The following is a 16,900-nucleotide window of genomic DNA, read 5'->3' as shown; positions in this document are numbered from 1 at the left end:
TTCTATTTATTTTTTCATATAATGACAACACTTATAATTTAATTATTTTAATTTTAAAAATTTTTTAAGCTTTATCATTTGTAAATGAATTATTATTATTGTATTAATTTAAATTGGATAATTAAAAATTTGATTTAATTTGTTAAATAATTTATTTTTTATATTTAATTGTATAAATTTATTTTAATAGATTATTATTAATTTTAATAAATTAAAAATTTGATGGAAAAAAAAGTAACAAATTATTTTTTTTTATAGATTAAAAAAGCAGAGAAATATTTTTCTTCTTGTTTTCGTAACAATCCACAACCTGAAGATATATTCGAATGCTTGGGAAGGCGTCAGTCCTCTAGATATTCACCAATGAATTTAAAATTGACATATGAAGAGGCTGTGAATGAATTAAACAAGAATCAAAAAGTTTTATCTGATAAAATTTTTAATTGTTTGTATAAATGGAGACATTATTTTGATCAACGTTTGAAAAATTTAAATATTCGATTTGATAATTGCATTCAAATACAAAAACCATACGAAAAATGTATTGAACCAACAATTATTTATAATTATTCTGAATAATGGGATAATTTCTTGACTGGATTCTCGAATAAGCCAGCTTGTTGCGAATATTTTTTATTCATATATACTATTATCAATGAGTTAATTCATTGTTAAAATATAATAGGACAAAAGTTTAAATTTGTTATTTCCACAGCCACAATTTCTAAAAGTTTTTTTTTTTCCATTCAAGATTTTTTCTTTATGAAATTTTTTTTTATAGGATTTTTTGTTATGAAACTTTTGTACCTTTATCTAAAATATTTATCGCAATAAATTTTTTTTTATTTGTATACGAATTTTTTTAAATATTTAATTTTTATATTTTAATAATTATAATCAATTTTTTCTAATAAAATTATTATTATTTATTATTCCAGTTGAATTAAAAATAAAATATCATTTTGGTTGTAAATATTATTTTTTATTTCAACCTGAAATAACTTATTTATCGATTAATTATTTTGCTATCACGTTGACAATGGGTGACAGGTTTTTTTTTTCATTTCTGAAAAACAAGATTAGACTTTGAAAGATCATTCAAAAGCTATTAGCACTGTTCTCATTTATTTATTATAAAACTGGTAAAACACATCGTTCTTTTTGATAAACAATTTTTGGTTATATTGGGAACAACAACAAGGCAACAATGAATTTTATAAAATTAAAAATATTTGTTGGTTTTATGCTGATCTATTTAATTGATCAGGTGAGTTTAATTTTTTCCATTTAAATTATAAATAATGGTTGCAAAATTATTGTCAATATGTTTATTTTAAAATTATAAATTTTATATTATTTTATTTTTATTTTCATATAATAATATCGTCGTTAGATTTGTTGCGAAACAAATAATTTTCATACGTTAGAAGACAAGTATGAAACTGGAAGAGAAAATTTATGGTCAATCACAATCCAACATGAAAATATCACCAGTTTTTTAATAAAAGTTCAAAAAGAATATGATGATTTATCAAGTACATTGAAAGATCTAAATAATAAAGATCTTGATGACTTTATTAAACTATCGAAAAAACAAACTCTCATGGAAGTAAACAATTCAGCACAACTTCTCGATACATTGAGTCTAGATGAACAATCAAAATATGAATCATTTATCAGACTGAATATTGGAGTAAAAATAAATTTATTTTTTTCAATTTCTTATTCAATTTCTCATTATTATATATTTTTACAACAATTTTTTTCTTTTTTATCAAAGGCATACAAAATAAATATGACATTCGTTAACAATTGTCTAAATGCTAATGATCCATTGAACAAAATTTTAAGATGTATCGATCGATATCAAAACTCAAGAGGCAACAGTAATGAAGCGGAAAATAAATTTTACGCAAGAATGAAAAATTTATTGGACACATATAATTCTATAATTATCCCAAAAATAAAAACAGCTGAACAAAATTTTATTATTGCTACAAATGAAATTATATCGGTTGCAAAAAATAATAACGATGAATTAATCAAGAAAATATCAAGCATAAGTTTATCATCAACGAATAAAGTGAGATAAAAATAAAAAAAAATATAAAAAAAATTTCGTAGTATTTATATAATCAATTAAATGATAGACACTAATGAGCATGGTTTTTTTTTTTTTAAATAACAGAAAAATCAAACTTCGGTGCATTTAATTTCTGGAACACGCGATAATGATACATTAAAAAAAATTTATATAAATCAAAAAAATATTTTAAATACTACCAAATTAATGAATTGGTTAGTTATACAGTCAATGAGTTTGAATACATCGTTAAATCATATCTCAAAGATGAATCATGTGAATGATCATCATACAAAAACTATTGAATGTTGTTTGGATTATTCAAAAGTTCAATTGAATAAAGCTAAAAATATTGCTGTCAATGAAAGTAACAAGTGCGTTGATGATGAAATGTTTAAACTGGAAAATCTAGTAACTTTACAGGTAAAAATTATTCAGATTAATTTCTAAATACAATTGATTTTTCTATAATTATAATAACAAAAATTTGTAATTTATTTTTCAATTTAATATTTTGAAAAATTATTTAAATGATTGATATTTTGAAAATATGAGTGTAGATATTATTTATATCTTTTTTTTTTTTATATAAATAACGAAATAATTTTTTTTTGTAATTATTATTTTTAAATTTTAATGTGATTTTGTTTATTAAATACAATTTTTTTTTCTTTTTTTTCTATAAATTTTAAATATATTTTTAACGATTATTATTATTATTATTATGATTTAAAAATTAATTGAGTAATTTAGTTTTAAATAAAATTGTTTTACATTACAGAATAAAGAGACAGAGAAATATTTTTCTTCTTGCTTTTATAACGAAGCTCGACGTGAAGTTATATTTGAATGCATGGATTGGCTCCAGTCATTTCATAATGCACCGAAAACTTTAAAATTGATTTACAATGAGGCTTTGAATAAATTCAACAATAATCAAGAATTTTTAGCTTCTAGAATTTTTGATTGTTCGTATAAATCAAGAGATTATTTTAATCAACGTTTGAAACATTTGAATAATCAATTTGATAATTGTGTTCAACATCAAAAGTCATCAGACAAATGCATTGAACCAACAAGTGATAATTTTATGCCAATAACTTTACCACCAAATACTCAAATTATCGAACTTGATTTTGTTACTGTTAAGCCATAATTAATTAATTCAATTATTAATAATATTGTAGGACAAAAGTGTTTCTATTTTTCCAAAGCCAAAAGTTTTTTTTTTTCCTTTCTGGATTTTTTCTTTTGGAATTTACATCTTGGCATTTTTATTATAAAGCTTTTGAACCTCAATCAAGGTTATTGATCTGAATAAATTTTTTTTTTATTTAGATAAATCTTTAAAATATTTATTTTTAATTTTTAATAATAATCCTATATTTTTTTCACCTTAATTTTATTAGTGTTTTAATTTTTATTTCAAAATAAAATATATTCTTTCTTTCTATATCTAAATAATAATTATTTCATATATTTTTATTTTCTGATATTATTTAACATTAATTAAAATAAACAATATTTTAATTAAATATTTTTTTAATTCTCCGGTGAAAATATTTTTCTTTGAATTTCTCCGTAAAAACAAAAGTAAGTAAAAACAATAGTAAGCTTCCCCCTACGTGAAAAAAAAAATATATAGTTGAAAGGTTGAGCAGTTTTCCATGCCTATGTCATTATCTTCAAGATTCGCTTTTCATTATATTTTTTGAATACAAAGTAGTAGCACGTAGATTTTTAAAAAATTACTGTTTTGACACATTGAAATTATAAACATTTAAATTAATGGGTATATATCAAAAAATTGAGCTCCATATAATTTATAAAAAAAAAAAGTGTACAGTTGATTTTATAATAATAAATTCAAAATAACAGTATTTTTTTTCAATTTATTTTTATTCTCAATTTGAAAACTATAGATGATTGATTATTGAGTTTAATCAAAAAATGTTGCTAGCATTTTTTTTTTTTTTTTTTTGGGATGATAGAATTGTATAGCCTCGAATGGCTCATTGATTGATATTTTTTTTAGCTAAAGCTCTCTTTCAATTTATCGTAGTTCAAACATTCAACAAATAAATTAATTTAAATAATAAAAATACAAAAATAATTTGTATTAAAAAATAAATTCAATGTGGATTATTTCTCTTTGTATATATTGAACCATTTTTATAAATAATTTTGTGTAGTTTATAGAGTATCATATATGGAATATATATTTCGTCATTGTCAATTGGTGAATACAAGATTTTCATTTGCTAGAATTTATCAGTGTTTTTATGACTCGAGACTCGAGAGACTATTTTAATTAGCAATTAAGATATTTGAATAATCAATTTAATACTTGTATTGGAAATTAATTTTAATTTTTATTAATAATCCTATTTTTTTAGCACGTTTATTTTATTACAGCTCTAATTCTTCTTTCAAAATGAAATATATTTTTTTTTTCAATATCTAAATATTAATTATTTCATATATTTTTATTTTCTATTTTTATCAAACATTGATTGAAATAAATATTAAATATTTGACTAACTTTCCGATGGAAATATTTCTTTGAATTTCTCCGTTTAAAAATTTCGCCGCCTTTTCTCCGAGAAAAAATAAAATAAATTTTGATTGTTTTTTGCATGAAAAAGTCGGAGAAAAGTTGGAGAAATAATTTCACTCGGATAATAGAAATATTATTTTGTAAATTAAATGTAAATGAATATAAATAAAATAATAATCATTTCAAAATAAAATTCAAAATCTGAATTTATTTATCAAAACAAAAATTTTTTAAAATGAAATTTTATTTTTTTTCAAATTTTAAAATTTTAAATGGTATTATTACTTCATTCATTTTTTAAATCGATTTATTTATTGTGAAAAAAAAAATTTTTAATGCCATCGATCTTATCATTCGCAACAGTCCTTACTTCAGTCCTAACATACTTTTTATGGTATTTTCTTTATTTGTTTTGTTTGGTTGACACACAGAAATTGAATTGATAGTAATAACTAATACAGCTAGTACACTTATTTTAACTGATAGTACTAACATTGTTACTTCAATAGTTATTGGACAGGCAGACCGGTAATTTATTTTCATTAATTAAATTACAAGGAAAAATCTGTATAGCTAGAAAAAAGTTGTGTTATTTCCTTAGCTACAGCTTTTCTCTTGTAATTTAATTTATCAAAGCAGATTACAAGTCTACCTGTAATAAATTCTCCTATTATAAAAAGAAGAACTGTAATGCCGGTTCTTCGTTGTGTGATTGGTTGTCTCTCGGGTCCCTAGCTTGATATTGTTTCTCTCTCTTTCTCTTTATTTTAATTAATAAAATAAATTTATTATTCTGTTTCTTCGTCTGTTTTTTTTTTTTTTTGTTAATTTTATAATATTCTGGTTGGCAACGGTTGCTGTGGGGTCAAACATTTTATCTCTTTTTTTTTTAATAACTAGCTCATGCTCGCGCTTTGCGCTTTAGACTTGAACGTGGTTTTTCCGGGAATTTTCAAAAATACTATATATAAATAATAATATATAAATTTTTAACACTTACGTTTTATTTATGATTCAAATTTCGCGCCACAAATATAAAGAATGCGCCATTTTGGCGCACAGATACGGTTTTTATAATAACTAGCGAACATGACGTGCCTACAGAGATATTATGAAAATAGTCTGGAGAATACTCCGTAAATATCTCCAGAAGTCTCAATTACGTAGAAAATTCGGAGAAAGTTCGGAGAGATTATTTCTACTAGGGCTCTAAAACAATTTGGTTTTATAAATCTGGTTTTCTTTCCAAGATGCACACGAGACGAGACCAGTCTCGGCACTTTCTCGTCTCGTCTCGCGAACTCGAGACGAGACCGAGACGAGACTGACAATTTTTCAGGCGAGACGAGACCGAGACGATACTAGCATTAGCCCGAGACTTCTCGCGAGAGTCTCGCCATGTTATCAATAATATCAAATTTGGTTTTTTTAATTTTTTTTTTTTTTTTTTTCTGGTGCCTTTTTTAGTATTAAGTTCTTATACATATTGCATCTATATAATAACTATAAACAAACAAAAAAAATATATAAAATAAATAAAAATTAAATTGAAATCCGGCTTAATTTAAAAAAATAATGGTAAATTATATTTTGATTCAGACGTACGAAATAAATAAAGAACATCTTCATTATATATGTTAAATCAAAGTATAAATAAGCATTTTTTTTAATTTAAACTTGATTTATTTATTATTAATTTATATTTATTTTATATATTTTTTTTGTTTGTTGTTCAGTACAATCGATACGTAATTTTTGAGTTAAAATAAATGCAATACTCATTGTTAATTAATAATTGAAAAAAAACTAATAAAGTACTCATACGTTATAAAAGAATAAAAAAGAAAAAAACAATATTTTATATGCATATATTACAAGAATAAAAAAAAAAACTTACTTTTGTTCACTTTATATTTATACAGCCGAGACTAGACGAGACTCCGATTTTTTTTACTCGAGACGAGACCGAGACGAGACTCTGATTTTTTCAGCCGAGACGATACCGAGACGAGACTGTTGTTTTGGTCATTTTTCGAGACCGAGACGAGACTCGATCAAATCTCGTCTCGTCTCGTCTCGTGTGCATCTCTATTTCCAACTGGAACTTAAGTTCATTGACAAAAACTTCGAAATTCTCGAAACATAATAACCATTCGGATTTTTCAATCCAGTTTAAATGCATCAACTGCCTTTGAATTAGTACTTGGTCTACTTTTAGATGATCTCTCTTCATTAAAAAGACTAATAGAATAATCTTTGTGGCTCATTTCGTGGAATACTCGTCCGCCGAAAATTATGTTGTCATTTTTAAATGCAACGAAATTTATTCCTTCAGACAGATTAATTTTCTTTAGACGAATGATAATGAATTATTCATCAATTATATATTATTCAAATATATAATAAATGATAATGAGTTTGTTCATCATATATTTGAATAATATAATTGATGAATAATCTGCAGCACAAAGTACATCATTTTGTAATTGATAATGATTACATTTTTCAAATATCTTTTGAAATCACCAGTCGTTGCAAAGTTGTTTAGTTCTTCTAAACTGCACGCCACTAACTGGTGATTCTCACCAACAATCATAAGTGCTAAATTAACACTTTCATGTAAAAAGAAAGTGAAAAACATTCTCATAGACAAATTACATTGATTAAACAAATTACGTTTAGCGGCAGATACAATATCATCAACAACAATACTCAGATTAGAAAATACAAATTTAAATCTTAATTGTGCTGTTGAATTTGAAGATAATGGTGCACTTTTTCTTGAAGCAGAGCAAGGTCTCTATTATTGCTTCTCATCAACAAGTCCAGTTGTAACAGTTATACGTGGAATTGTTAAAGTCAAACGTATAACTTTAAATAAAAGTTAATTTAGCACTTATGATTGTTGGTGAGAATCACCAGTTAGTGGCGTGCAGTTTAGAAGAACTAAACAACTTTGCAACGACTGGTGATTGCTCATCTGACAGTCCAATGTCTCTCAAAAAGATATTTGAAAAATGTAATCATTATCAATTACAAAATAATGTACTTTGTGCTGCAGATTATTCATCAATTATATTATTCAAATATATGATGAACAAATTCATTATCATTTATCATATATTTGAATACTGTAATTGATGAATAATTCATTATCATTCGTCTAAAGAAAATTAATCTGTCTGAAAGAATAAATTTCGTTGCATTTAAAAATGACAACATAATTTTCGGCGGACGAGTATTCCACGAAATAAGCCACAAAGATTATTCTATTAGTCTTTTTAATGAAGAGAGATCATCTAAAAGTAGACCAAGTACTAATTCAAAGGCAGTTGATGCATTTAAACTGGATTGAAAAATCCGAATGGTTGTTATGTTTCGAGAATCTCGAAGATTTTGTCAATGAACTTAAGTTCCAGTTGGAAAGAAAACCAGATTTATAAAACCAAATTGTTTTAGAGCCCTAGTAGAAATAATCTCTCCGAACTTTCTCCGAATTTTCTACGTAATTGAGACTTTCGGAGATATTTACGGAGTAATCTTCAGACTATTTCCATAATATCTCCGGATTTTCCAATCCAATAAAATCCGGAGAAAATCCGAAAAAAAATTTTTTTTTTTGTTAATATTTTTCAGGTACAAATTTCGAGCTTGTTGGTACAAATTAGTACAAATTGTTCTGCGTTTGTATTGAGCATTTTTTTTTCTCCTTAAGTCATCTAAAAAAAAAGTAGATTTTTAACCCTTTCTCCACCCTTTAATTTTGAAATAAAAATTAAAACAATTACGGTACAAAATAGTACCAATTAAGACGCTTCTAATGAGTATCCCAGAAAATTTTTCTAGGACTTACGCAGGCTAGGTTCACGCACTCCTGTTTTTTTTTCTTTTTTTTTTTTTTTTTTTTTTTCAAAGGCTGGGAGACGCGCCTGGACGCGCCGTAGGCGCGTCATGTTCGCTAGTAAATAGAAAAAATGAAGAAATAATAACAAAAAAAATATATGAACTACCCAGGTAGGAAGTGACGACGGGCACAAGCCTGGGACAAGCCTGATTACCCGGCTCTCGGGCCTGTGTCAGGCCTGTGACACAAGCCTGTGTCAAGTCTGGAATGTTCACGATGTATTTACTGGTGTCGGACTAGTGTATCAGGCTTGGCACAGGCTTGTGTTCCCAGGCTTGACACCGGCTTGCAAAAAAAATTATAAAAAAATATAAATAAACAATTATTATTAATTTATTAATTTGACATTATTATTTTTTACGCGATACAATTTGAATTAACGATGATTATATGAACGAAAATAAACGGCGTAACGGGGGATCGATCCTAGGTCTCTCACGTGGAACTCCAATGCTTTTTTTTTTTTTTTTTTAAACAAAATTTATTTATTCAATTTTACATGTTACATTAGGTATTACATAATAAATTCTTAAAAGACTGTTTTAGTTTGTTACATTATGATGACTGCTGTTCTTAGAAAGAAATCGTAGTCTATTTGATTTGTGATTTTAGTTGTATTTTGTTGTTTTGTTGTATTTATCTAAATTCTATGGTGTTGTAATTTGCAGAAACTGTCCGAAAAAACTGCAATTTATGATCTATATCTTAAGATTATATAATTTCTAAATATTAAACTAATAAACAAAACACTTAATCTAATATATTAATGTTTTAACAATCAGAGTTGTGTTTGGTGTATTCAATACATCTTATGTTTATTCTAGTTATCACTAATACATTTGTGGTTTTTCTTAATGTTAACATTGCCAATAATATTATAATTATTATATTTAGTTTGTTAAGTTTTGATTTTAGTCTTTTTGTAACCATTTATAGAATAGTTCGTGTTGTAGTAACTTATTGTTTCTGTCAGAATTTGGGATTGTTGTATCAAAAATTAGAGAGGGGTCGTTGGCTTGCAAATTAGGTTGCCAGTTAATTGCTCGAGGGTTATGCCCTCTCTTGGTATGATAGATTATTGGCACGTTGTTCTTGTCTTGTATATACCCTTTCTTATCTAAGTATGTGAATGTCTCAGGAGGAATGTAGCCGGTCGAAAGGGTTGACTCGTGGTAATCGTCCTTGTCTGAGTAAAGTGAGTATATGAATTTGTTGAGTGAGTGAGTCATTGAGCGTACAGTATGGTCTCGTGTAAGTTTGAGTGTGAATACGTCGAATCTCGGTATGTCAGCGGTGTTGTATAGTGTTGTATTATTGTAATAGTTTGTGTAATTGGACTGAGGTGTTCTGTGTAAGCCAGTACATTGTCTGAGGCATTTCCTTTCGAATAGTCGGATTTTTTTCATCGCATGGCCCTCTATGTTAAACCATATTGGGCATGCATTGTATAAATTGATTATGAATGCCATGTAGCATATCACTTTAACCCTTGTGCTCAGATGTCTGTTTCTAAACAAGTCTGAGCACAGCCTGTATGCTTTGACTGCTTTTTGCAGCTGAGTCTTAGCGTGATGTTTAAATGCTAGTGTCTCATCAATGTTTAAGCCCAGGTATTTCACAGAGTGGACGTGTGGAATTATTTTGCCTGAGCTATTATCGTTTTCGTATATTTTGAATTTTCTCCAATTTTGTTTAGTCTCTGAGGTACAATCATCGTATCTACCCCTGAACAGTATGGTATTACATTTATCTATATTTATTTTAAGTTGAAGTTGTTGAAGGTGTTCTTTGACTGTTGAAAAAGTTTGTTGGAGTTGTTTTTGTACTGATGCCACTTTGTATCCGGATACATAGATTACTATGTCGTCAGCGAATGCGATGGCCTTGATGTTTTTGGGGTATTGTGTTTCGAATGGCTTGAGCAGGTTGCTCAACATGATGTTGAACAGTGTGGGGGAGTTCACAGTACCCTGCTGTAAGCCATCCTTGACTGTGTATGTATTTTTTGATGATTGTGTGGGGAACTCCAATGCTCTATCAAGTCGACCACGGGGGATTCATGAAAGAGTCAGTCAAAATTTTTTATATGGATGAATTTATTCGAGAGTCAATACACAGTCCTTGTAAAAGCCTGGCACGATAGTCAAAACCTAATAATTTTTATTTAAAATGTCTATTCACAATTTATAGATCTAATTAATTAATTTTTTTTTTTTAATTGAATATATGCACAAGTCAAGTCCCGTGTGAGGCTTGGTAAAACGGGCTTGACACAAGGCTCGTGTGAGGCCGGGGAAAACAAAAAAAACAGGCTTGACACCGGCTTGGACTATTGAAGCCTGTGTGAGGCCGGTTGAAAACAACGGGGACAGTCTTGTCAAATGTTAACAAGGCTCGTGTGAGGCCGGGGAAACAAAACACAGGCTTGACACCGGCTTGAATTATTGAGGCCTGTGTGAGGCTGGTTGAAAACAACGGGGACAGTCTTGTGTCAAGCCTGTGTTAACAAGGCTCGTGTGAGGCCGGGGAAAACAAAAAACACAGGCTTGACACCGGCTTGAATTATTGAGGCCTGTGTGAGGCTGGTTAAGAGACAACAGGGACAGTCTTGTGTCAAGCCTGTGATAACAGGCTCGTGTGAGGCCGGGAAAACAAAAACACAGGCTTGACACCGGCTTGAATTATTGAGGCCTGTGTGAGGCCGGTTAAAGACAACGGGGACAGTCTTGTGTCAAGCCTGTGTTAACGAGGCTCGTGTAAGGCCGGAGAAAACAATGGGCACAAGCTTGTGTCAAGCCTGTGCTCCCCAGGCTCGATACACGACCCTCGCACAAGCCTGGCACAGTTGTTCAAGCCCGAGAACTCCTACCTGGGTAAGCAAAAGTGTCGTTATTTAATAATTGTTTAAAAAGTTATAAATTATTGAAAAAATCTTCGAGATGTATTGATCAAAATAAAAATTTCAAAAATACAACAGAAAATGAGTGTTATGAAAATAATAAAAACTAATTAATTGAATTTAATAAAAATTTAATTTTCAAAAATAAACATATAAAAATAATGTAACATTTTTTCAAAATAATAAATTACAAAAATAATAAAATAAAAGCTGAACAATAATATTTGCAATTGTAATTTTTTTTTTTTCGATTTTAATTTATCATCTGTTTTTATTCAAAATTGAAAAATTAAAAAAAAAAAAAAAATGACGAGAAAAAAAAAGGAAAATCAAGAGGCGGTGGAAATTCGCCACGAAAGAATATCTCTTTTATTTTTTTAACAATATTTTTTATATTTTAATACACGGAAAAAAATTTTTAGCTGCAGTCACGAGGCGTTTGGATAGTTAAAAAAGGATAGTTGATTTAATAATCAAGCCCGATATATTAAAAAGACAATCGGTTAGTTATTCCAGCCGACTGGATAGCTAGCGTGGCTAACCAACTCGTCAGATTCGACATAATCTCAATGTCAACAGCTGTTGTGTTCATAACCTCTCTTTTTTGACAGATCCACCAAATTATTATTAACAATGACTAAAATAATCCATATAGTTATTAAAAATTTAGCATAAGATTTTGTATTCAAGTTGGCGTTTATTTGGTGCATCAAATTTAGTATAAAATTAATTAGATAATAATTTTAAAAATTAGTAAATGTACATTAATATATTGTTTGTACTTCGTATGTCTATATACTTATAGTTATGCATATACGCAATCCTAAATAGCTACTACAGCGATACCAGCTTGTCAGGCTTTGGATAGCTACCACAGCTATCCAAAGTGTAACAATATGTAACGAGTAGGCACGCTGTTTTCACAAGAATAGTAACCTGTCAAATGTGGATTGCCAAAATAACAATCCTCTGCTAACTATCCAAAGGTTAGTTAGCCGTGGATAGGAGAGACAGCTATCCAGCTCGTTGCTGCAGCTAACCCGTTAATAAAACATTAATTAATTTATACGTTAATCAAAAGAATATGTTGAACACGGCCAATTTAGAAAACTTTATTGCTATTCAATCAATTATTTTGAATGTGACATTAAATCACATCTCAAAAGTCAATATTATTAATGACCATGACGGTAAAATTCTTAAATGTTGTTTTGATTATTCAAAAGTTCAAATGGAGAAAGCAAAAATCATTGCTGTCAATGACAGTAATCAATGTTTCGATGGCGAAATGTTGAGCTTAGACAATCTAGCGTCTTTACAGGTAAAAATTATTTAGATTAATTTTAATGATTATTTTGTTACATCTTCTAAACAATAGCAACAATTTATAATTCAATTATTTGAAATTAATCTTTAAAAAATTGTTCAGGTAATATTATTTGTGAATAAATTGTTATTGTTATTATAAGTATATGCAATTTAGATGATTTAATTTTTGTAAATATAAGTGCATAGATATAATTTATCCACTGATTTTTATGAACAATGAAAAGTATTTTTTGTAAATAATATTTTTAAATCGAATGTTTTTTCTTTTACTTTACATATTTAAATATATTTTTAAAGATTAATTTTATTAATTGAAAATAAATTAGGATATTTTAATTATTATTTATTACAGAAGAAAGAGGCAGAGAAATATTTTGTCGCTTGCTTTTATGACGATAATGCTAAACTTGAAAATATATTTGGCTGCATGGGATGGCTTCAGTCAAGTTATTTTGCACCAAAGATTTTAAAATTGACATACGAAGAAGCTGTGAATAAATTCAACAAGAACCAAAAAGTTTTATCTGGTAAAACTTTTAATTGTCTGTATAAATGGAGACATTCTTTTGATGAACGTTTGAAAAATTTAAATAATCAATTTGATATTTGTATTCAAAAACAAAAGCCATTTGAAAAATGTATTGAACCAACAGCTCACGATTCCAATTAGGCTCGTAATTTCTACACTGGATTCTACGATAAGCCAGCTTGTTCTTCATATTTTTTAAATTGTTGTTAAAAATATAAAGAACAAAAAATTTTAATTATTTTTTTCCCGAAGAAACAATTTCTAAAAGTTTTTTTTTTTCCATTCAGGATTTTTTCTTTACGAAATTGTTTTTTTTTTTTTTTTTGTGACTCAATTAGATAAATTTATCGTAATAAATTTATTTTAATTTGTAAACAAATTTTTTAAATATTTAATTTTCATATTTTATTAATTATAAAAATTGTTCATTGATGATATTATTATTATTTTTTTTTTTTGTAATATAATTTTATTAATTTTTTAAATTACAGTTGGATTGAAAATAAAATACTTTTTTGGTTGTATATAATTATTCATTTTTATTAGAAATTACATTGAGCTAAATTTTGTAATCAATATTTTTTATATGTAGAAAAATTATTTAACAAAAAATAAAAAATAAAAATGTAAACTCATTAAATATAGGTATTGTGAATTTGATCGAAAGAATCTTTATATTTCATTAATTTTGTTATCACGTTGACAATGCGTGACGGGTTTTTTTTTTATTTCTGAAAAACAAGATTAGACTTTGGAGGATCATATGAGAGCTATTAGCACTGTTCTAATTTTTATGAAACTATCGAGAGACGATGTTTTTAGTGATAAAAAATTTTAGTTATATTGGGAACAACAACAAGGTGATAATGAATTTTATAAAACTAAAAATATTTGTGGGTTTTTTGCTGATCCATTTGATTGATCAGGTGAGTTTAATTTTTCTATTTTAATTACAAATAATGATTGCACAATTATCGTCAATATCTTTATTTTAAAATTATAAATTTTATATTTATTTTTATATAACAATATTGACATCAGGTTTGTTGTGAAGCAAATACGTTAGAGGACAAGTATGAAACTGGAAAAGAAATTTTATTGTCAATCACAATCAACCATGATAATATCACAAGTTTTTTCGCAAAAATTGATGAAGAATATGATAAATTATCGAATATATTTAAAGATTTAAATAATACAAATATCGATGACTTTATTAAGTTATCAAAAAACCAAATTATCATGGAAGTAAATAATTTAGCACAGCAAATCAATAAATTTAGTCTGGATGAACAATTCAAATATGAAGATTTTTTCAGATCAAATATTGGAGTAAGCATTTTTTTTTTGTCAAATTTTATTTAATTGATTATATTTTCATTAATTTTTTTTTTGTCTTTTAATTATAGATATACAAGTTAAATAGAACATTGTCTAATAACTGTTTTAAAAATAATAATTCATTGGAAAAAATTATGAGATGCATTGATCAACATCACGACTCAAAAAGCACCACAAATAAAACAGAAAACGTGTATTACGAAAATATTAAAAATTTATTGGATGCATATAATTTTCTACTAATTCTAAAAATAAAAGATTTCGAGAATAAATTTGTACGTGCTACAAATAAAATTTTATCAATTGCAAAAAATAATAATGTTGAATTCATCAAGAGGAAACCAAGCATAAATCTACCACCAACATTATCAACAAAAAAAGTAAGATAAACATGAATAATCAACATAAAAAGACTTGATAATAAAATGATAAAAAATTTTCTAATAAATATACCGATTAAATGATAATAATAAATATTTTTTGTTACACGACAGGATAATTCAACTGTGAAGCCTTTGATTTCTGAAACACACGTTAATGATACATTAAAAAATTTATATGTTTATCAAAAAAATATGCTAAAGACAGTCAATTTAATAAACTGGATGGTTATACAATCAATGAATTCAAATATGACATTAAATCATATCTCAAAGATGAATCATATTAATGAGCATGATAAAAAAAATGTTCAATGTTGTTTTGATCAATCAAAAGTTCAACTGATTAAAGCAAAAAATATTGCTGTCAACGACAGTAACAATTGTGTTGATACTGAAAAGTTAAATCTGGAAATTCTAGTATCTATAGAGGTAAAAAAAATATTTATTATAATTTCAGTAAACAATAACTATTAGATTAATTTTTTTATATAGCACAATAATTTAAAATTCAATTATTTCAAATTAATGTTTCGAAAATTGATCGAGTAATATTATTTGTAAATAAATTATGATTATTATATTAGCTAATTTTAGATTATTTAAATTTTTCCTTTTGTTAATTTGAGTCTAGGTATAATTTATCTGCTGATTTTCTAAACAATGAAATATGTTTTGTATAATTATAATTTTTAATTTACTATTATCACGTTTTTTTTTTTTCTTTAAATATTTAAATTAATTCTTATACAAATTATTGTTAATTAGGAAATAAATTTTTTTATATTACAGAATAAAGAGACAGAGAAACATTTTTCTACATGTTTTCATAACAATGGTCGACCTGAAGACATATTTGAATGCATGGGATGGCTCCAATCGTCTAATTATGCATCAAAAACATTAAAATCGAACTACGACAAGGCTGTAAGCAAATTCAACGAGAATCAAAAATTTTTATACAATAAAATTTATAATTGTTCGTATAAATCAAGATATGACTTTACTCAACGTTTGGAATATTTAAATAATCAATTTGATAGCTGTGTTCAATATCAAAAGTCATCCAAAGAATGTATTCAAACAATTCATTCTTAAGAAATATTTCTACCCCTAAATAATCAAATTTTCAAATTTGATTCTGATACTGTTAATCCATAACTAATTAATTCAATTGTTAATCATGCAGTAGGACAAAATTTTCTTTTATTTTCCAAAGCCAAAAGTTTTTTTTTTCCCCGCAGGGATTTTTCTTTTGGCATTTTTTTTTTCATGGAACTTTTGTATCTCAATCTAATTAAATTTATTGTTATATGTATAAAAATTTTTAAATATTCAATTTTCATATTATAATAATTATGTATAATAAATGTTTATTAAAAATATTATTATAATTTTTGTTTATACTTTTATTAATTTTTTAAATATTTTTAATGCATCAGAAATTTTGGTCATTATGATAATTTTTTATTGAGATTATTATTCAATCATTCAATTTGATAACATTATTATTATTTATTTATTTTTCATTTAAATAAAATATTTTTAAAATTTTTATTATTATTTATTTCTATCTAAAATAAAATGTTTGTACTGAGGTAAAATAATACCTATGCTATTTCAATAATTTCCACATTTCCACTGCATCAATCAAGTAAATCACGTGAGTTGACTCATCCGCTGGTTTATTGTTTTAATGAATTGAGAATATTAGAAAAATACAGGTAAATATTAATTTACTTAGAGTTTGACCACTCTGTTTTAAAGTGCATACGTAAACTATCGTAAAACTTGTATTAGTGACGTGGTTTTGCCACATGACCATTATTATAAATAATATTCTGTTTTATAATTTGAGTATAGAATAGAATAGTGTAC

The 16,900-nt window shown here is 26.4% G+C and overlaps 1 protein-coding gene across 1 annotated transcript in view; it reads left to right on the top strand.

The window, feature by feature from the left end:
* The first annotated feature begins 7,052 nt into the window (after nt 1-7,052).
* LOC122859794 (protein artichoke-like) overlaps nt 7,053-16,900 on the top strand; it is a 31,514-nt gene continuing 21,666 nt past the window's right edge. The window contains exons 1-2 of the mRNA XM_044163479.1: nt 7,053-7,056; nt 7,323-7,505. Coding sequence (XP_044019414.1) covers nt 7,053-7,056; nt 7,323-7,505 — 187 coding nt within the window. The remainder of the gene's footprint in view (nt 7,057-7,322; nt 7,506-16,900) is intronic.

This window comes from Aphidius gifuensis, linkage group LG6 (assembly GCF_014905175.1).
Source record: "Aphidius gifuensis isolate YNYX2018 linkage group LG6, ASM1490517v1, whole genome shotgun sequence".
Classification (NCBI taxonomy): domain Eukaryota; kingdom Metazoa; phylum Arthropoda; class Insecta; order Hymenoptera; family Braconidae; genus Aphidius; species Aphidius gifuensis.
The sequence above is the reverse complement of the archived record's forward strand: the minus strand, read 5'-3'. Positions and strand labels throughout refer to the sequence as shown.